This window comes from Nicotiana tabacum, chromosome 23, assembly GCF_000715075.1.
Source record: "Nicotiana tabacum cultivar K326 chromosome 23, ASM71507v2, whole genome shotgun sequence".
Classification (NCBI taxonomy): Eukaryota; Viridiplantae; Streptophyta; class Magnoliopsida; order Solanales; family Solanaceae; genus Nicotiana; species Nicotiana tabacum.
In genome coordinates this window covers 31,045,797-31,069,410 of record NC_134102.1, presented here as the reverse complement: position 1 = coordinate 31,069,410, position 23,614 = coordinate 31,045,797, and the positions used below count along the sequence as shown (strand labels likewise).

Here is a 23,614-nt window from a genome sequence, read left to right as displayed (position 1 = left end):
CTTTTTAATAAGCAAGACATAAATTTTTTCCTTTTTAATAAACGTTCTTTAGTCTGCTTGTTGTTGTATATTACCTTTACCTCATGGACCGTTTTTAAAATTTAGAACCCATACACTTGAAATTCTAGCTATATTGCTAGCAAAACTTAATCATGTAACTGAAAATTCAGAACAAGTTCGGAGAAATTTTGATATCAACACAAGAAAAAACTTCTCTAAAGTATAATAATGCTGTCTAAAATGCACAAAAATAGTAATTTAAAAGTCAAACTGATACGTCACCCAGAATTCTCTAGCTTAATATAGATGAATTTTCTGAAAAACGTTTGATTGTGTTGTTGTGATTCGGTGAAAACTGAGGTCGAATAAATTTTTGCTTGGACGTATAAACTTGAAATTTCAACAATTAACAAACCTTCCCAAGTTTTGTGTAATGAAGCAAATTTGAGCTCAGCCAACTTGGACTTTTGACGTATCTAGAAACTAGGCCTTGACCCTAGACTACGTCCATCTGCTGCATTTTACCCATTCAGATCACAAGAATTGAAGTTTGAAATTTCTATAAGCTAGTTAATCGTGTAAATAAGCAAAAAATGTACACAGAACAGTCTTTTGAAATATGAGTGTATGATAATAAAAATGAATACAGCGTGGTTGGAATGACATAATCCTTATTTGTGTAATATATATTAATTGAAAAGAATCAATTTTGCGAGAGTGTTTTCTATTGTCAGAACCGAAAATATGGTAATCATCTGAATTTCAAATAAAAAGAAGGTAAAAAGCTCCTAAAATTTTGAGCAATTTATGCAATCCGAAGATAGTATAATTTGTAAGATTTAACTTATGTATCTTTTGTTTGCACGTAATTTATGTATTTTAATCCGTTACACCTTATTATTTATTTAATTTTTAGATTACCATATTAAATTGCTATGAATATCTACACATTGATGTAGATAATGTAACGCCGTTAAACACTAATTTTGTATTTATCGATATACTGAAAATTTATACTATATGGACTATGGTAGTAGATGATATATTGTCGGAAATTTCCTAGTCTTCCAGAGAAACCCGTGCTGTGGAAAATTAAAACAGTCCAACAAACACGGCCTTCAAAATAAAGTAGTAATTAATCTGAAGACACCAAAATATAAACGGTCCGATTCTTGCCGTCTCCAATCTTCTACACGCTTCCTCAGGTTGAAAATATCCACACCAAATGAGACTAATCCTAGCCATTCATATCGAAAATCCAACGGTTCTTATCTTAGCATGACTATAGCCCTCCACATTATCTTCAAAACCTAACCTCATCATTTCTGAAATTCTACTCGTCTGCACTGCTAGCTTTCCGCCGCGATTCTTCTCTTATCCTCTTTACAGTACAACCTCTCTCCTTCCCTCTCTGTATTTATTTGTACATATACTTCCTTCTTTTTTGCTGTATTTGTGTACGTCTGTAATGTATGTATGTATGTATGTATGTATGTAAGTAGTATGTATGTTCTTGGGTTTGACTCGGAATTTTTATGTAATTTTGTGAGAATCAGTTAAATGTTTGGCGTTTACTGCTTTGAAAAGCTTAGTATTGGTCGTTAATTTGAGCAGATTCGGTTTTTTCTCTCGTTGTATGTAGTTAGGTTTGTTTGATGCGGTGAATTTGAAGTATTAGGTTTTAGATCTATGGCTATGTTATATGCTAAGAGCATGATTTTTCCAAAAATCCTTAGGTCTTCCTTTTCCTTGGTTGGCCCTTTGCTTGAGAATTTGGAGAAACGAGATGTGTGTTAATGAAATATGAGGTTATTTATGCCCTTGAGGTTAGCTCAATTGACAAAGGTTGAGGGAATTGTGTCTTAGGTCACAGGTTTGAGTCCCGTGTCAACCGGACTAATTTTGGTATTTAAGTACAGAAGGGTTGAGGGGTGAGTCCATCATACTTGAGTTTCGAAGGTTGCGATTGGCCCAAAGGATCTACTCCAGACCAGATGGGCTTTTTGGTCATTAAAAAATTGAGGTTATTTGTTTAGCAATTGGATAAATCTCAATCTGTTTGAAACAAATTATGATAGATGACCGATTGCATAAGCCATGGTGGACACAGTCACCCGGTACTTGTGCTGGTGGGAGATAGCAGGTACCTTGTGTAATATCCAAGATATGCATAAGCTGGTAGAGTTTCTCGATACTTCTTCCAGTAACTAGCTAGATTCATTTTTATTTGGAGACGGCATGGTGGATTAAGGCTTGGATGAGGAGATATTCTTGCGAGGATCAAATTGAACATGTAAAACAATTGTTGTACTCCGGTTTATTTTATGTGTCTTAGTTTGACTGGACACGAAGTTTAAGAAAAGTAAAAAGACTTTTGAATCTTGTGGTCTTAAAATAAAAATGTGTATAATGTACCAAATGCCCTTGCATCTTGTGGTTTACCAAATGCCCTTGCATCTTGTGGTTTTAAATAAGCGATGTGCAATGTTGGAGGTAAAGTGTTACTCCCTCGATTTCAATTTATGTGATGTAGTTTGATTTGGCACGGAGTTTAAGGAAAAACACAGGAAGACTTTTGAAACTTATAGTCTTAAAAGCTTAAACGGTGAAAGCATTTGTGGATGGAGCCTTCAATTTGTGTTGCTATAAAAGCTCCCCATTAAGGATAAAATGGGTAAATGAAAAGTTTTGTTTCCAGCTCTAGAAAATTTTTCGGAACGAACTAATAAGGATAGTGTGTCACATAAATTAAAACAGAGAGTATACTAAATATAGAAGAGATATTCTTTTTTATAAAAAAGGAGAGTAAGACACATAAATTGAAACAAAGGTAGTATCTGTTATTAAATGTAATTTTCTTAAATTATCTTTTAAACTTGAGCTTTTAACTCATCTTTCATCCCTCTGCACTTATAGAAGTTACCGGTGTTTAGGTAGTAAAGGTGTGTATATTGTCTTCTGTTATTCTGATCAATGAAAATATCACAAAGACAAGTTCAAGATGATGTTTATTTCATGGTTGAGTAAAGATGTTCAGTCTGGCTGTTGTGATTTACAAATGGTTTATTTAGTGTGTTGCTTGTTGAGGACTTGAGGGCAATTTTCTTCACATGTAGCATGTTTGATTGCAATGCTTTTTGGCTTCACATTTTATTTTCTCTAAAGTTCAAGAAAACTTTTTTCGGATATAGATGTTGCTAAAATAGACTAGAATTTAACTATTGTAACATACAATTAGATGGCAATTGCCATATTGTCACCAGTAAAAAGAAGTTGCCTTGTTTTCTCCTCCATTCTATGGGTTTCTTCCTTTTTTCACGTCTTATTTTTTTTATTTGTGCAGTTTATTGATATTCAAATGAGTCGTCCACAGGAACCACACCGCCCTTTTCTCCCGTTTGGAAATCCTTTAAAATTTATATTACCTAAGGGCTCGTACTTGTCTCCTAAGCTTCTTGCTCTGTTGAATGCTTTTGAGGAGTCATTAGCAGAGAGGGTTAAGAGTCTTAAGCTTGGAGATAAGGAAGATATTCTCACTTTATCATGGATGACACAAGCAATAAGTGTACTTTGTGCAATTCATACAGACGTGAAAACTCTCATTACCGAACTTGAATTTCCGGTATGTGACTGGGATGAGAAGTGGATAGATGTGTACTTGGACAACAGTGTGAAGTTGCTGGACACTTCCATTGCTTTCAGTTCTGATATCTCAAGGCTCGGCCAAGGCTGCCTTTATCTTCAGTGTGGCTTGCATAACTTGGATGGAACCTCAAAACAGTTTATGAAAGCCCGTTCATCATTGGATGGATGGAAGCAGCATATCAATTCAAAGAACCCAAGGCTGGAGAATTGCTTTGCCATCTTGGACAGCCTCACCGAGTCGCTCAACCTACCTAAAATCAAGAATTCTGCAAAAGGGAAGGTTCTGATGCGAGCAATGTACGGAGTGAGAGTGGTAACTGTATTCATATTCAGCATGTTTGCCGTCACATTTTCGGGTTCTACAAAGAAGTTGAAGGATCTGCAGGTTCATGAAACTTGCTTGTGGACAGAAGCATTTCTTGATCTGCGTGATTTTATTAGCGGGGAGATCAGGAGTATTTATTCGAATGGAAGGCTCACAACACTGAAAGAGCTGGAAGCAGTGGATACAAGTGTGAAGAAGTTGTACCCTATCATAGAGGATGGAGTAGACCCTAACGAAGCTGAGCAGTTGCAGCTTCTAACTTCAGGACTGACTGAAAAAGCAGAAAAACTTTCAGAAGGATTAGATCTGCTAGCAAAGGAGGCAGATAGATTCTTCCAAATCCTTTTAACTGGACGCGATTCTTTGCTTTGTAACCTTAGAGTTGGTAGTACTGTCTCTAACCAAACACAAGCGAACAACAATGTAGAAAGAACAGAGGTGAGATGAACCTTAGGAAAGAGGAATTGTCCTGTGTATAAGCAGGAGTGGGTGTGGGGGTTTATGTTCTACAATTAAATATCATGTACTATTAGTAATGCAATATATAGTAATTGTGGAAAAAGTGGTTGCTTGTGGCGATATGGCTTTATACATGTTGATATATGTGTGGACTGTGACATTATTATGTTAATGATAACTGGGAGTGGGTTATAATGCAGACAACAATGTTCCTTTCGCGAGCAGAACTAGATACCATTGTAAGCTACAAGTAGTACTTTAATCATTTGTTTTGTATTTAAATTGATGGTGGGAGAGCTACAACATTGTTAATGGGTATAGACACGAGGGATATTGCTTTGATAATTTGTTCGACTGTCGTAAATGAAACTTAAGGATAGAAATTCAAAAATAGTCAGATTTACAAGTGGTCATTTTAAAAATAGCTACGATTTCAAAGTAATCAAAATTTAGTTAAAGATAAATCTGAACGAAAACACTGTTCAAAATCCGAAAAATACTCCAGCATATTATACTGGAGTTCCAGCATAAGTATACTGGAACTCCAGCATATTATACTGGAGTTCCACAATAAGTATATTGGAACTCTGGCATAATATAATGGAGTTCCAGCATAAGTATATTAGAACTCCAACATAATATAATGGAGTTCCAACAAAGTATACCGGTCCAGTATAATATGCTGGAAGTTCATACACAGGTGCTCGAATCTCCAGTATATTATGCTGAAACTTTTTTCTTGTTGGAGTTCCAACATAATATGCTGGAAGTTCATACACAGGTGCACCGAACCCCAGTATATTATGCTGGACCGGTCTCTGTTACAGCAAAATAGTGGCTATTTTTCAATGACTTGGCAAACGCTGATTATTTTTTAATGACCAATCCAAAAACTGATTAGCCGGGCTATTTTTACATGAAACTTAGTACACGAATCGCTGGCACATCCTCAAGTCTATTCATACTTTTGAACTTGCGTAAATTCCAGCAGACTTCATCTTTTGTGTTTACGCATGGTTATTTTGTAAAAATGATACCAAATACTCCCACCGTTTACTTTTGTTTGTCTATTTTGGACTTTTAACTTCCTTAAGAAATAATATATATAGTATGTATTTTACTATACAACCCCTAATAATGATAGCCTTTCAAAAAGTCTTGGGAAATAAATTTAAAAATGAATAATTAATGATAAGGGTAAAACAGAAAAAAAAATTGTTTTTCTCTTGATTTAGTATAGCGAACAAATAAAAGTAAAAAATTTATTTTTTTCTTAATTTAATATAGTGGACAAGTAAAAATAAAAATATATTTTTAATATAATACACAAGTAAAAATAAACGAAATGAGTAAGTTAGATTATAGTAAGGTCTTACCGAAGTTAAAATAACAACTTAATAATTAATGTAGTAGACACATACTTTTTTCGAACTTCAAGACAGTTCAATATCTTGTAGTTCAATTCTTGCAGTTTATTTTCTTGAAATTTGAACTACCACACGAACTTCAGAGATTTTCTTGAAGTTCGAACTCCGACTATTTTGATCCTCAAGAAAATTGTGTGAGTACTAATTTTTACTCGCAAAGAAGCAACAATTCATAATCATGTCTGTGCATCCACTCTCTTTAGAGGGGTTGAAAATTTTAGTTTGCGATGATAGACAAATAAAAAATGAAGTCAGAAATATTGGAGTTACTACTGTTAATAAGAGAGAATCGAGAGGAGCTTCCGGTCAAAGTGAAATGACAGAAAAACCATAGTATTTTAGTTTATTCTTTTAGTTGTCCTAATACAAATTAAGGTATATCCGGTTATATTTTGGATCAGAAGGGGTACTTCAGAAATTACAGCGCTTCGTGCTTCTGTAGCTGAAAAAGGACAGTTGTTCCCTCAAAAGTTTACCCTGATATGGTCCGTTATTACTTGAGTTACCATTATACATTTTGGTAATTAAGGCAACTTTGCAGGCCCTTAAAAGTGTACAAAATGTCATCCATCACTCTTTGCTTTGCATGTGATGTTAAGTCAAAAATTATCACGTGGACTGCCAACATGTGCACATGTTTTTCCTTTTGGCGAGATTGCAACACAGTTATATTTCAACCTCATTTTAATTGGAAACACAAAATAATGGAGTAATAATAATAGAGAATATACTAAAATTTGTAAAATAGCATTAGTACTGCAGTATTAGGAAAAAGAAAAAAAAGAAAACCCAATGACGATATTTCACGTGAAAAAGGAAAATGAAAATAGAATATTAGTAGTAAATTTATATTTTTTGTATATATCATAAGAAAAGAGTAATCTGATTAGAAAATAACATGGGTTCAAATTAGAACTCATGATATTACTATTCAAACTTTAATAACTTTACTATCTTCATGATTATTTTGAAGGTCAAGTAAACATTTTAAGGTGCAATTGCTCAAATAATTGTCTTTAATTCAAGAACTTAATAAGAAAAGTTTCTAAAAAGAAAGAGTAGAGCTGGTATTCTTTTAGAAATATTTGTTTCTATATTTTCAGGTCCACTTTTAATGTAACACATGATTTTTCTTATGCTAGAAGAGGACATCTCATCTTATTTAAAACTTTTAGCAACTTAATTATCAACGGAAAACTCTTTTAATGTGCAAACTCTTTAGTTATTCACAAGTTGACGAGGTTTAAAGAAATTAGGGTTTTTTTTTTTTCTCTTACATTTAACTCACTAAGAAATTATCAACATGTGTTGCCTATGAATGTTTTTGTGTTACCAACAAGCCTACTTATTGTTTTGCTAAAAAAAAAAATTATTGTAAATTTTAAATTAGAATGTGAGGTAAAAACAATACACAAAAAAACAAAAAAAAAAGGAGCAAGCTAATGAAATATTGGAAACCTTTTTATATCTTTTTCGCTGATGTTTAATTCCAACAAAATAAGTTTAAAATCAGATGGTTAGCTCGAAAAAATAATATTTTTATTAAAAAAAGATGCGTATAAATTTTCTCTCTTTAAATATATTATTTAAATTAATATAAATAATCTTTATGAAATAACTAGAGAAATAAAATTAAGAAAATTATTTTTGTAATTAAGTGTTGGGCCCATGCTCAGCATGGGCCATCCCTCCTCTAGTATATGAATAAGCTTTTCGTAATTTAATTTTAGACGTTAGTAAATATACTTTTTTTTGTTTTGAATCATGGTATTCAAATTGTTTGTATCACTAATTATATGCCCGTTAAAGGTATTCATGGTTCGATTTGGGTCGATATTTGCTTAAAAAAATCAAACTAATTAAGTCATTTTTTTAAATATAGGAATCAAATCAAACCGATTAAGTCGAATTTTTATCGATTCAATTCTTGTTGAATCTTTTTGAATTTTTTTTGTTTTTTGTTGATTTTTATCTTAAACATGACATACACTATAAAATACATATTCTGGAGACTATATTTCAACATAACACTTATCAAACCAATTCTCTTTGAGTGAATATATCATTTACCAAGATATTTTGATGGTAATTGAATTAAAGAGTGATATAAAATTTAATGTCAATTAAAGACAAGTTATTTTTAACATGAAATAGATTCTTCGTTCGATTATTTGATTTTTCCCAAACACCCCTAATGGTCATGATATATTTGTATCATTCAAAATTTATTAACTAATCACATGGGTTCACTTTCTTTAATATCATAAACTTTTGTTTTTGGTACACTGCGTAGATAAGCAAAAGGCCAATTGATACTTTATTAAAACAATTAGATTTGATGTGTTCAACCAAATAAAATAATAATTTATTGTGAATAGTTTTTTGTAATATTCTGTTAGATTTTTTCTATTATGTATATGACCTAATATAATAAAATTCGTAATTAATATTTAATATTTAATTAATGAACAAATCTCATCCGTATGATAGTTACTTGATGGACGTACCTGATTTATATCTAAAACTCTATAAATTGGTTCTCCCTCCATCCATTAGGGTTATCACTTTTCTACATACAATTCTGTCACTGACGGTTGTGGTAACGTGAAGGCTAGGGTTAGGAGGTAGAAACCAATTTACCATTTAACGTTTTCGCTTCGCGATAATGGCTTTCGCTTCAGGTATGTTTTTCATAACGATTATATGTAAGATTATCATGTTCAAGATCTTGGTATGCATTAAAATTTATATTTACATGTGATATCGAAGCCTGGATTGTTTAAACGGATAATCTTCGTTAAGAAAAGACGGACTTATGAAAGCATTTTTTGTTATATGAAATCATGTGTTGACTTCGAAAAATATGGAACCGTGACTTCAAGATTATATCTGCTGGTTGATTTTTCTGCTTGTGGAAATCAAAGGTTGTAGGATAATACATTAATTAGAAAATTCAAACAAATTACTATTCTGTTATCTTACGTTTTGAACCTTTATTGTCTTTGCTATTTCACCATTACTTCTAAGCACGAGATAGTAAAGGCAGATCGTCACTGTTCATAGATTTTATTTATTGAAGTATAACCTCTATTTTTCAAAAGGCTTGAGAATTTAAAGTGCTAGAAGTTATAATAGACTAAGTGTTCAACTATCTGATATAACTTGAAAGTTGTTTAAGATGCCCTACTGAAGTAAGTTGGCTTAATCCCACACAATTGTGCTTATTAAGTTTAACTTCTTTATTTTACCTAAAATTTATGTATTAATTACGAAGTCCAATTTGAGGCCAACATGGTCATAACTAATTCTTTTAATTAAGGATGTCGTTCATTTGATACTTATAAGGATTTAACTCATGATTTTTCTGCATAAGCTGTAAAGCTAATTGTATCTATTTTGGGCCATAAAATAACTTTGTTTTGAGTTATTTAATGTGTATTGTGCTCCTCATATTAAATAATAACTAATGTATATATTCTTCAATTATATAGTTTGTTAGTTATTAAAGTGATCCAACTAAAAAGTTTAATATTTCACATACATTATATTCATGTTTATATTATGCATTTACTAATATTCATATAGTTTGTTAGTCACCAAAGTGATCAAACAAGACTGTTTAGAATATTCACATGCATAAAATTTCCGATTTTATATGTGCGTTTATGTTTATATAGTTTGTTAGTCGCCAAAGTGGCCAAACTAGTATGTTTATGAAAAATATGGATATATAAAATTATAGTTATCCATGAAACTAATGAAATGCATATTATTGAAAATAAATGGATAAATTGACTTTCACTAGAATTTAAGGATTTACCCAAAGGTGGATCAATTATATGAATAGTAAATATGATGAGGTAAATTAATATTCTTTAGTCAAATATGTATTGTCTGTCAAAATATGTCATATATGTCTGATTAAGAATATTTAATTACCTTTTAAAGACTAAATGATATTTAAATTATGATAATGTGTCCTAGTATTTACCCAAAGGAGAATTGCGATATGTTTTAATTGTTTTACCGAGTCCATATTTATTTGTGAGCATGCATTTTCTAGTTTGCAGCTATTCCTCTTTATTCGCATGCTTCGTCTGTTACATTGTTCAACGGATTGAACTTCTCTGAATGGCATGAACAAGTCCAACTCCACTTAGGTGTGATGGATCTTGACTTGACTTTGCTGAATGATAAGCCCGCTCCTATTACTGATTCGAGCAGTGAGAATGAGAAGTCTTTCCATAAAGCATGAGAACGCTCTAACATGCTGAGCCTTATGTTTAGTGAATGACTATTGCCAACAACATTAAAGTACTATTCCACAAATAGAAAGTGCCATGGAATACCTGAAGTTTGTTGAAGAACGTTTTTGTTTTGTATATAAGTCTCTCGTTGGTATATTAATGGCTGAACTCATGACCATGAAGTTTGATGGGTCGAGCAATATGCAAAATTATATCATCGAGATGACTAACATTGCAACAAGACTTCAGACCTTGGGGATGATAGTGGATGACTCCTTCTTGGTTTAGTTTATTCTGAACTCGTTGCCTCCTAAGTATGGACATTTTCAAATTAACTATAATACTATTAAGGATAAGTGAAATATTAATGAATTGTCCAGTATGCTTACTCAGGAGGAGTCAAGACTTAATAAACAAGGGAGTCATTCAATTAACCTCATGAGTCAAGGAGCTGGTAAATGTCTTAAAGTGAAGGCAAACAAGTTCAAGAAGAGGAAAGCACCTGCTAAAGCTTCACAAGATGTTAAGAATTAATATAAGGCAGATACCTGTCGTTTCTGTAATAAGGAAGGACACTATAAAAAAGATGTCCTAAAACGAAAAGCTTGGTTCGAGAATGTAATAACCCGACCGATCGTTTTGAGTATTTTAGCCCCGTTTTCTCTATTTGATACTTTACTTATGTGTATTTAAGGTTACACGACTTGAAGGGATGATTGGTTTGGTTTCAGAGAGGTTGTAGAGTGAATTGGGACACCTAGTCCTAAGGTTGGAAGCTTCAGTTGTAAAAGTTGATCGGAGTTCGACTTTTGTGTAATACAGAATGGAGTTTTGGTGGTATCAATAGTTTTGTATGGTAATTTTGGACTTAGGCGTATGCCCAGATGTGGATTTGGAGGTCCGTAAGTTGGTTTGGTGCTTTTTTGGGGAAAAGTTAGAAAGTTGAAGGTTTGGAAGGTTGATAGGTTTGATTGGGAGTTGACTATATGTATATCGGGTTCAAATTATGGTTTTGGGAGTGGGAATAACTCTGTTATATCATTTGGGAATTGCACACAAAATTTAAGGTCATTTTGAGTTGGTTTGGTGTGATTCGACATGAGTTTTGGAAGGTGGAAATTTAATAGTTCCTTAGGCTTGAATCGTGGTGCGATTCGTGGTTTTATTGTTGTTTTATGTGATTAAAGGCTTCGAGTAGGTTCGTGTTATATTTTGGGATTGGTTGGTGTGATTGGACGGGGTCTTAGGGGCCTCGGGGTGTGTTTCAGACCATTTCCATCATGTTTGGAACTGCTGATTATGAGTTTCTGATTTCCTTCTTCGTGATCGTGAAGAGGTTGTCATGATTGTAGAAGGTATTTTGTCGGTAGGGTGGTTGTTCACCACATTTTCGGAAGAGAGCTCGAATTCGCGATGCTTTGGGAGGTAGTGGTCATCGCGACCTCGTGAGTGTTGTTGCATTCGCGTATAAGGGGGAGTCCAGCTGGGGTGTAAGGCTTTAGCCTACGCGATCGCGAGGGTGTGGCCGCATTTGTGAAGGCTTAGAGATGGACTGCATCGTGTTCGCAAGTTGGATATCGTGTTCGTGAAGGGCTTTTCTAGGCGATATTTGGTTGTGCTTTGCGATCGCGAAGTTGGTCCCGCGATCGCGAAGGGTATGCTTGGGCAGACCATAAGTACTCTATTTTTTGAGGGTTTTAGTGATTTTATCACATTTTTAGTTAGAGAGCTCGGATTTGGGAAATCTTGGAGGGGATTTTCATGATTTGGACTAGGCTAAGTATTTTTGACTCGGATTTGTTCATTATTCATGATTCCATCTTTGTTTTTAGCATTTAATGATAAATCTAAGTGAAGAAATTGGGGATTTTAGTAAAACCTTTCCTAAAGTAAATATTGAGGATTTGAAGGTCGATTTGAGGTCAGAATTGGATGAAATTGGTATGGTTAGACTCGTATTCGAATGAGTGTTCGAAACTTGTGAGTTTGGTCGAGTTCTGAGGTGACGATCCCGGGGTTAGCTTTTTGGGTTGACTTTTTGATTTTGGTTAAAGATCTTAGGTTTATTATTTGGAATCGTTTCATATGGCTTTTATTGATGGTATTAAGTTATTTTGGCTAGATTCGAGCCGTCTGGAGGCTGATACACGCGGGAAGGGCTTGTTAGAGGATTTTTTGGCTTTCTGGAGGTAAGCATCTTGCCTAAACTTGGTTGAGGCACTAGTTGCCTGAGTTATTTGTGATAGCTATGTGCTATGGGCGGTGCGCATGTGTGGGACTAAGCCCATGGGCATGTACCGTGGTATTTTACATATCCGGGGTAGTGCTTAGGGTATGATATGCCTTGAATTGATTTTTAATCTTCATGTTATGATGTTCTCTTATTTGTACCTTGTTGTAAGCTATTCGAGCCAAGTTTGAGGTTGCATAGAGGTTAATCTCCTGATTAAACCTGATAGTTGCTATTTTGTGAGGTATTTGTCTGATTTGAGATATGATATCACACTTGCACATGCATACACCTTAGCATGTCACTGACACCAGTCCAGGAGTATGAAATTTGATTTCTTTGATCTTGTAATTGTATTCTTGCATATCTGCTTTATGTGTGATATGGATTGGACTGGTAGCCTGTGACCATGCTGATATTAGCCGTGACCACACCGTCTGGATTGTGATATTGTGCATGTGATCATGCCGGGCAGATTGTGTGATTTTTCCTATGACCATACCAGGCGGATTGTGTTGTTGAGCATGTGACCACGCCTGGCGGATCCATAATATTGAGCATGTGACCACGCTAGATGCATTATGATATTGAGCCTGTGACCACGCCGAATGGATTATGATTATTGCATGTGACTACGCCTTGCAATATGTGGATATGGATCCATCCCCTAGGGCTACCCTTTCATGTGCCTTCTTGATGGTGTACACATAGATTTGAGAAAAACCGATAAGTGGTTAGTACAGTTATGGAAATTTTGAGGAAAATCAGGCCATTGTTGTTTGGTTATTGCATTTTATCCCAATTTCCTTGGTTATTTACCTTATTCACTTGCATATCATCTTTATATGCTGGATCATTGACTGAGTAGAGTCTTAAGTAATTGTTTGCACCAAGATGGTCCTTTATGTGTTTTATGACTTGATCGTATTATTGTTGTGTACTTGTACAATTTATGAATTGAGTAGTTTCTTGGCGAGTATCATTTGTAATTCTTGCCACTATTATCTCGCCGATGTTAGTTATGATACTTGCTGAGTACATGGGGTCGGTAGTACTCATGTCACGACCCAAAATCTTACATATCGTGATGGTGCCTATCGTAATACTAGGCAACGACAATTCACAAATGACCACGCATCTTTAAGTTAAACATACTGAAATAAGCTTAAATAGTAAAAATCTCATAATTTAACTTATAAGAAAATTCCGCGACTCAATACAAAATCTCCCAAAATCCGGGCGTCACTGAGTACATGAGCATCTAAATGACAACATAGTCTGACTGCCAAAACACTATCTAGAAAGATAGAACAATACTGATAAACTGAAAAGAAGGAGATTCAAGGTCTGCGGACGCCAAGGCATCTATCTCGATAGTGTCCAACAAATTAAGCTCCAAAGCTAGCAACCGCCATACCCGGAAGTAACTGGATCTGCACACGAAGTGCAGAGTGTAGTATGAGTACAACTGACTCAATGTACTCAATAAGTAACAAGACTAACCTTGGGATGAAAGCAGTGACGAGCTAAATAGATACATTCCAAATACAGACTTTTAATAGTACAGAAATGTAGACATGCTTTCAAGTTTAACATTTGAAGTTCAACACGGATAAAATATGCCAAGTGTGACTGATATGAGGAATGGTACATCACTATATCTACATGTCAATTATGCATGCCAACTGTAATGCAACATAGTGATAAAATCATATGCATACTCTCGGAGTATTTAATCTCGCTCAGCAAGCTCAATCACTCAGTCATCCCAGTCACTCAGTCATCCCAGTTACTCAGTCCTCCTAGTCACTCAGTCATCCCAAATCAATTGGCACTCACGCCCGGCACTTGTACTCAGTAGGTACCTACGCTCACTGCTGGTACGTTAGACTCCGGAGGGGTTGATCCTGACCAAGCGCTAATATAAGCCAATCATGGCATGAATCAATAAAGCATACTGCGGCGTGCAACCCGATCCCATAAATATCACCCACAGTCAGGACCTCGACTTCACTCAGTCATCAATCTCTCCGGTCTCTCGGGCTCAAAAATCTTATGACAATCAGCCCAAACAATGATGATATGATGTATCAATACATGGAAATAGAGACTGAGATATAATATGCAAATGATAGATGTGACCGAGTACATAATTGCAAATTAAGCAGGTAATTCTAAAACAAAACGACCTCTGTGGGTCCTAACAATACTAGTATATGGCCTAAACATGATTTCTAACATGGATCACATCTCAATTCCTCTAACACATGGAGAGTACATGAATGATAGAAGATTAGATGACTACACAGTTCCATGGAATCGACCGAGTAACCATTAGCATGTGCGTCACCTCAACACCAACCACATAACACGTAATTTAGGGATTCATACCCTCAGAACCAAGTTTAGAAGTGTTACTTACCTCAAACCGCGCAAAATCTCTACTGCAACAAGCCCTTGCCTCGTGATCGGCCTCTAAACGACTCGAATCAAGCCACAAACAACTCGATACAATCAACACAAGCTATAGGAATCAATTCCATATGATAAAGTTAAGTTCTATAACAAAAGTCAAATCCGGGCCCACATTTAAGAATCTAACAAAATTAACAAAATCCGAACACCCATTCAACCATGAGTCCAACCATACAAAAATTACTCAATTCCGATCACAACTTGACCTTCAAATCCTCAAATTCAAGTCTATGAAGTTTCTACAATTTCCCCCAATTTTCCAACCCAAAACACTAATTAAATGGTAAAAATAATGATAGATTCATGTATAACAACCAAATCCGAGTTAGAATCAGTTATCCCAATCAACTCCCTAAATATCCCTTCAAGAATCGCCCAAATTCGAGGTCTCTAGCTCAAAATATGAAAAATGGGTTCAAACCCTTGATTTTGATATTTTAATAGTCTGCCCAGTGATTACACATTGCGATCGCGGAATTACCTTCGTGATTGCGAAGAACAAAATCTTCAGTAGCCCAAAAGCCTTCTACGCGAATGCACGCTCCAGGTCGAGAACGCGGTGACCAATTCCCCTGACATACACGATCGCGGACAGCCTCACGCGATCACGATGAATAATGCGTGGGAACCCCAGGCCTCCTCTTCATTCTTCGTGAACGCGTCACCTACCACGCGATCGCTTAATATAACTCCCTCAAGGCTTCGCGATCGCAACCTTAACCATGTGATCGCATAGAAAAAAATCCCACCTACCAAACCTTACCCTCCGCAATCGCGTCCCTCTCCTTGCGATCGCATTAGAGGAAACCAGAAGCACATGCATCATCAAACTTCAACAACCTTTCTAAGTCATATTTCAATCTGCTAACCATCCAGAATCCACCCGAGGCCCTCGGTACCTCAACCAAACATACCAACAAGTCCTAAAACATCATACAAACTCGCTCTAAGCCTCAAATCACATAAAACAATACTAAAACCACGAATCGCACATTGATTCAAGCCTAATGAACTTTTGAACTTCTAACTTCTAAAACTAATGCCGAAACATACCAAACCAACTCCGATTGACCTCAAATTTTACACACAAGTCATAAATGAAACATCGGACCTATTCCAACTTTCGAAACTAAAATTCGAACCTGGTAACTACTAAGTCAACTCTCGGTCAAACTTCTCAACTCTACAAACTTCTATTTTTCCAACTTTTGCCAATTCAAGCCAAAATCACCTACGGACTTCCAAATCAATATCCGAATACACTCCCAAGTCCAAATTTACTCTATGGGGCTATCAGAACCATCAAAACTCTATTTCGGAGTTATTTACACACAAGTCAATATTCGGTCAACTCTTTCAACTTAGGCTTCCAACATTGGGACTAAGTGTTCCAACTCATTTCGAAACATCCCCTGAACCAAACCAACCAACCCGGCAAGTCATATAACAACAAATGAGCACAATATAAGCGATAAATGGGGGAAGGGGCTATAATACTCAAAACAACCGGCCGGGTCATTAAATTCTCCCCCCTTAAACAAACATTCATCCTCGAACGGGTCTAGAATCATACTTAGAGTCTCAAATAGGCATGTATATCTACTCCGCATCTCCCGCTCGGTCTCCCAAGTAGCCTCCTTGACTGGATGTCCTCTCCACTACACCTTCACTGAAACTATGTTCTTTGACCTCAACTTTCGAACTTGCCGATTTAAAATAGCCACCGGCTCCACATCATAAGCCAAATTCCTATCTAACTGAATTGTGTGAAAGTCCAAAACATGAGACAGATCACCAAAATACTTCCGGAGCATGGAGACATGAAACACTGGATTAACACTTGATAGACTAGGCGGCAATGCAAGCTTGTAAGGCACTTCCCAATCCTCTCAAGCACCTCAAATGGGCCAATATACTGAGGGCTCAACTTGCCCTTCTTCCCGAACCTCATAACACCCTTCATAGGAGAAACTCTGAGCAATACCTTCTCTCTCACCATGTAAGCAATATCACGAACCTTCCAATTGGCGTATCTCTTCTGTCTAGACTGTGCCATGCGAAGCCGATCCTGAAACAGCTTAACCTTATCCAAAGCATCCTGAACCAAGTCAGTACCCAATAGCCTAGCCTCAACCGACTCAAACCAACCAACTGGAGATCGACACCATCTCCCATACAACGCCTCATATGGAGCTATCTGAATACTCAATTGGTAGATGTTGTTGTAGGCAAACTCTACAAGCAGCAGAAACGGATCCCAAGAACCCCTGAAATCCATGACACAAGCACGTAGCATATCCTCCAATATCTGAATAGTGCGATCGGACTATCCGTCCATCCGAGGGTGGAATGTTGTACTCAACTCAATTCGTGTGCCTAAATCTCATTGCAATGCTTTCCAAATATGCAATGTAAACTGTGTTCCCCGATCTGAAATGATGGACACCGACACACCGTGAAGGCGAACAATCTCACGAATATAGATCTCAGCCAATCGTTCCGAAGAATAGGTAGTCCTAACTAGAATGAAATGTGCGGACCTGGTCAACCGATCCATAGTCATCCAAATAGTATCAAACTTCCTCGAAGTCCGTGGGAGCCCAACTAGAAGTTCATGGGGATACACTCCCATTTCCACTCTGGATTATCAAGCCTCTAAAGCAAACGCCCAGCCTATGATGCTCGTACTTCACCTGTTGACAATTTAAGCACCGAGCTACAAATGCCACTATATCTTTCTTCATCCTCCTCCACAAATAGTGCTGCTTGAAGTTGTAATACATCTTTGCGGCACCCGGATGAAAAGAACACAGCGAACTGTGAGCCTCCTCAAGAATCAACTCACGTAGCCCATCCATATTAGGTACACAAATCCGACCCTGCATCCGTAACACCCCATCGTCCCGAATAAAAACCTCCTTGGCATCACTGTTCCGAACCGTGTCCTTAAGGACAAGCAAATGGGGGTCATCATACTGACGCTCTCTGATGCGATCATATAAAGAAGACCGAGAAACCACACAAGCTAGAACCCGAATATGCTCCGATATATCTAACCCCACAAACTGATTGGCTAAGGCCTAAACATCCAATGCAAGCGGTCCCTCACCAAACGGAATAAATGCAAGGCTACCCATACTCACCGCCTTCCTACTCAAGGCATTGACCACCACATTGGCCTTCTCAAGATGATACAAAATAGTAATATCATAGACCTTTAGCAGCTCCAACAATCTTCGCTGCCTCAAATTTAGATCCTTTTGTTTGAACAAGAGCTGGAGACTCCGATGATCCGTACATACCTCACAAAACACACCGTAGAGATAATGCCTCCAAATTTTCAATGCATGAACAATGGCTGCCAACTCCAAATCGTGAACATGATAGTTCTTCTCATGAGGCTTCAATTGGAGTGAAGCATAAGTAATCACTCTACCATCCTGCATCAAGACACACCCAATACAAATCCGAGAAACATCATAATATACCGTATAAGAACCTGATGCTGAAGGCAAAACTAGAACTTGAGTTGTGGTTAAGGTAGCCTTGAGCATTTGAAAACTCTCCTCACACTCATCCGACCACCTGAATGGAGCACCCTTCCAGGTCAACCTGGTCAAAGGTGCTGCAAATGGACGAGAAACTGTTACACCCCATATTTTCGTACGTGAAAGTACGCCATAAAGAAATCAATGAAAGCTCGAAAATGAGATGATTTTGCGATTATAAGCATTATGCTATTTCAACCAAGTGATGAGTAAATTCATGAAGGAGAGAGGGTAAGCAAATTGAAGAAAATAAATTTCGTTGAAGTTTGACATTTTGGGATAAAATACGGCCCGAGCTAAAATATCCGGTATTTATGGACTAATACCATACAAGGTACCACATGGCCATGATAGTAAGGTGTATAAGGTATGTTAAAAATAAGTAGTATTTTAAGTAAATTGAGATAATTCTTAATTATGTGGGTAATGGTTAATTATTGGATAACGGGATATTACCTAATTAACTAATGAGTTATGGGATAAAATTAAAATCCCCCACCCCCACGTGGAAGCAAGCCACTACCCAAAAACATATGACTCTTAGTCATTATGGGTATGTGGCAACCGATTCCAACACAAGGATTTCTAAATCCAAGAAAGTTATATATCTTTGAACCATTAAAAGATATATATCTTGGTAAAATCATGACCAAGGAGATAAGGTGAACCTATACTTATCTTCCAACATTATGAAAAGAATAACAAGACTCTACATAGGCAAGGATCAAATTCAGAGATAGATAGGATACTACATATCTTTCAATTCATATTCAAAGATATCAAATTTATTTCTTTGGCAAGGATTACATAGAAAGGAAGAACAAGGAATATAGGTGAGGGAACTTTTGAAGTTCATATGAGACCTCACGTTAACTACAGTGACGATAGTCTTAGATTTGTAAATAGATTCATACGAAATTGTACTGCGTAATAACAACGGGATTTTGCAACTCTAAGGGAGTACGGTGCAATCCTTATCAAGAATATCATATGAATTTTTCCCTACTCCAAGTATGTTAAGGCTATCCCTTCTTTCTTTTGGCATGATCTATACGACACGAACGAAATGAGTAAATGCACAACTTCCATAAATGACTATATTCATAGAAATATTAAGAGTGTCTATATTCTTGATTCCCCACGTAAATTATTATTATATCTTCTATTCACGGGTCTCAGAAAAATACGTATTTGATAAAATTTATCCGACATGCATATTATTTTTATGACATTCTGAGAAAATCTTATTAACGTATTTCTTATGCATCTCATATATTTATACATGTACATTTGACCCATGACCAGATGGCATTATATACGCGTATATATATATGTATATGGGATATGGGAAAAGGTTACATCGTTATATATGCACCACCACCTGATCAGCTGGTATACGTTGATGATTTGCCCACAATGGCCGAAATGATATGATGGAATTCCCTCAGAGGGTTGATGATGTTATGAACACATATACCTATGCATGGTATGAAATTTATACGCATATGCATGACATTATAAAAATGAAATGATTCACATAGGTATGCAGGGTACATGTCGAGTCCTTTACTCCATGTTTCTATCATGTCTATTGTTTACTAATTTTCATCCCTTACCTACTCGGCAAATTATTTGTACTGATGTCCCTTTTGCCTGGGGACACTGCGTTTCATGCCCGCAGGTCCCGATAGACTGGTCGAGAGTCCTCCAAGTAGGCTATCAGCTCAGCGGAAGATGTTGGTGCGCTCCATTTGCTCCGGAGTTGCTTATTTGGTCAGTATAATTAGGATATGTATTGATTGGTATGGCGGGGCTCAGTCCCGACCTTTGTGATACTCATGTAGTCTTAGAGGCTTGTAGATAAATGTCATGTATACGGATACTTATATGGCCTTGTCGGCCTATGTTTTGAGTTTAAAAATGATCATGTTGGCCTTATAGGCCCGTATGTCACTTGTGTAAGTTTTTATATCAGGTTGGGTCGTCCTATATGGAGTATTCTCCCATGTTTATTTTGGTTAGCCCATGATGGCCCGTTTGGCCCATTTGCCAATGAAAGTACGATAAGAATGATATGCTATGTTGGTATTCAGTTGAGTAAGGTATCGGGTGCCCGTCGCAGCCCATAGGTTTGAGTCGTGACAAAAGTAGTATCAGAGCAGTTCTGTCCTAGGGAGTCTACAAGCCGTGTCTAGTAGAGTCTTGTTTATGGGTGTGTCGTGCACCGCACTTATAAGCAGGAGGCTAACATTTAGGACTATCACTATTTTTTTCTTACGCTAGATCGTGTGGTAGAGCTCAGTTGTAAGAACTCAATTTCCTAAACTGTATCTTATTCATAATACGACGATGCTTAGATCCAGAAAGACGGTTGATAAGAGATATAGATGTGGAAGAGTTGAGTTAGAGGAACTCGATTTTGCATCATACTTACTATGAGTAAATGTGAAGTCTTCATCAGATCTTGTATGTATTAAGACGTGTAAGCTTCTTGATAAGGAGCCTTAAGATAAGAATATCTATCCACCCCTATGGTGAAAGGCAATGAGAGATTTAGAAGATAGATACAAATTTCAATAAGTAAAAGAAGCAAGGTGAAGAAGGGTACGAGGTACCCAGTTAGTAAAGATGAACATTATCTATAAGTCAGGAAGAGAGATATAGGCATATTGAGTTACCTTCAACAGTAACAGCGGTATGTACAATTGTCCATACCCATCTTATTTATGCCTTATGGGGGCTAACAAAAGTAGTATAAGAGAAGAAGGGATATCAGGATCCGGCTGGGGTAAGAGTAACCCAAAATGGTGAATGGATTGTTTGTGTTAGTTGACATTTTCGAAGGATATTGCAAATGTGCTAATAGATCTCCTTGTGAGACACCCAGATGGTGCATTCTAAAATAGTACAGCTAGATATGAGTACTACAAAGATAGGCATTGGAAAACTGGAAGGGATAAATATTATCTTAGTGTGACTCCCGTCCCTAGTAGAGAAAGAATGTTAGGCAACCTGATGGGCCGGTAGATGCATCAAGGGGAGCAAAAAGTAAAGAATGTCTTGTTCGAGTTTCAGAATAAAGTGATAGACATAAATGTTAGCGGGAAATAAGAAGAGAGTTAATGAAGCATTATGAGTAAGATGTGATACATGGATGGCAATGGTAGATCAAAAAGATGATAGTATTACAGAGTCTATAGTCAAGTGAAGGAAAAGATAAGACGTGACAGGCCTTGAGACGACAAAGAAGTATAGGCCATAAAGTCATATCCTCATTTCGAGAAATAAGTTCGTGACTCCAACGCGACTACCAAAAAGGAATAGTTAGACCCTAAAGTAATAAGGAATCAACATGGACTGATGAACAAGATAAACCAAACATGAACTAAGGAATGAGTAATAGTCGGCATCATGAGAATTTCACAGATTGCGTCCCAACGATAATAGAATGGGCCAACGAGTAGTTAGTAATTGATTCAGGAAGAGCCTAGTTATGTCTAAATAGGATATTACAGACGAGTCAACAAATTATTCTAGATAAACATAGTAAAACCCAATATAGTGAATTCAGCCTCGCAGTAATGTCATTGTAATACTTGAGAAATATTCAGATAAGAATTGGGGTAGTTAAAGGTACCGTATGAATGTTATGAAAATAAAAGATAGTCTCACTGGGAAGAATAGTAACTTGAAGAAAAAAATGGTCTTGTAACAACAATCTCACAACAACATTGTATGTACTCCATAAGAAAGTGGCACCTATCGTGGATATGAACAGGAAGAAGAAAAAAAAAATCAAAAGGTGATATTCAAGATCATATGGGTTGTATGGAATTCCAATATGTGTGAGCACTAAGATAAGCCAAACATTCATGCAACAAGTGGCAGAATGACCAAGAAAAGTAGTTGCTTACATTTAAAGAAAGTTGAGAAGGAACGAAAGGAATTATTCGATGAATGATCCAAAGTTAGTTACGTTATGAATGCACTCAAGATTTTGGAGTATTATCCATGCAGCATATATGTTGACAATCATACAGCTGTAGAAGGCTCTAGTATAAGTTAAAAAAGAAGAAGAAGGAATTGGGTCCAGGTCATAGACAAATGATTGAATTATCAGAAGATTGTATCATGGATAATCCATAGCGCCCATGAAAGGCTAAAGTAATAACTAATACCGTAAGCCATAGATCAGAAGATAGCTTAAGCCTAAATAAAGGCTGATCAGAAGGAAGAGGAAACTAAAGAGTCTGATTATTGGACCCAAAAAATTATAGAAATCGTGATTAAGAACATTCCAGGATCGCTCTTAATATCAGAGGTACACGAGAGATAGTACAGTAGCCATATTCTATAATGGTCTACGATAAAGTCAGTTAGAAGAGTACCAACCTCATAAGAAGTAAATATGAAGCTCCCACCGGAGTGTGTATGCACTAGAGGTGCAAGTATTATAATAGAGCTTTCAGTCGCGGATGTGAATTATACCTATGTGGAAGGGAGGTTATGAAAGAGATAGAAGATGTGATGCAAGATTTTAAGGTAAGTAAGGTAAAGGTGAACAACATACGAGATACTCAAATGCAGAAGGTTGCGAATAATCCATACTGTAAATAGAAGGCTAGAAGTGCTGGGATTCAATATCCAGGAATGGTAGCGGCGTCGTCAGTGGCATATCTCCCAACCTATGGTTTCTAAGTATCGAGAGGTCTAATTAAGAGAGTAAAGAAAGGTAAGAGACGATGTGATATCTCACTTGATGTTCCAGGATGACATAAGGAAATCTATGGTGCAAGCAAGTTGAAGGAAGGTTGCGAGTAGTATAAATAAATACGTATAGGTCGCAAGCTAAAGTATAGTAAAGTGACAAGGATTTATGATAGGAATAAGGATAAGAAAGGGCGAGTGAGAAGGTGACAAGAATCGATAAGTCCTCAGGATTAAGCCCATAAAAATAAGAGAGTTGATGATTTATCTAAGTTATAGAAAGCTCAGTATAGACTGAATGAACTCAATGGAGTCTAAGACTAATAGCATTTAAAAGAGATGGAATGTTGCCCTGATGGTAAAATGAGGGTATACTTGTGACAAATGAAGGATGATGTTTGGGCCTTCAATTCGATTGAGTGATGATTTGAAGGGATTTCATGAATTGTACAGGATTAAATTACCCACGTAAGTGAGTCATATTGGGATGCTATAAAGTACGGTTATTGAAGTACATTATCGCCGCTAAGTGGATCAGGAAAATCACTTCG

The 23,614-nt window shown here is 36.4% G+C and overlaps 1 protein-coding gene across 1 annotated transcript; it reads left to right on the top strand.

Moving 5' to 3' along the window:
- Positions 1-1,193: 1,193 nt before the first annotated feature.
- Positions 1,194-4,628, top strand: LOC107775585 (protein BPS1, chloroplastic). Its single transcript, XM_016595333.2, has 2 exons — positions 1,194-1,388; positions 3,344-4,628. The coding sequence occupies exon 2, from the start codon at positions 3,359-3,361 to the stop codon at positions 4,415-4,417; it is 1,059 nt and encodes a 352-aa protein (XP_016450819.1). The 5' UTR covers positions 1,194-1,388; positions 3,344-3,358; the 3' UTR covers positions 4,418-4,628.
- The last annotated feature ends 18,986 nt before the right edge of the window (positions 4,629-23,614 follow it).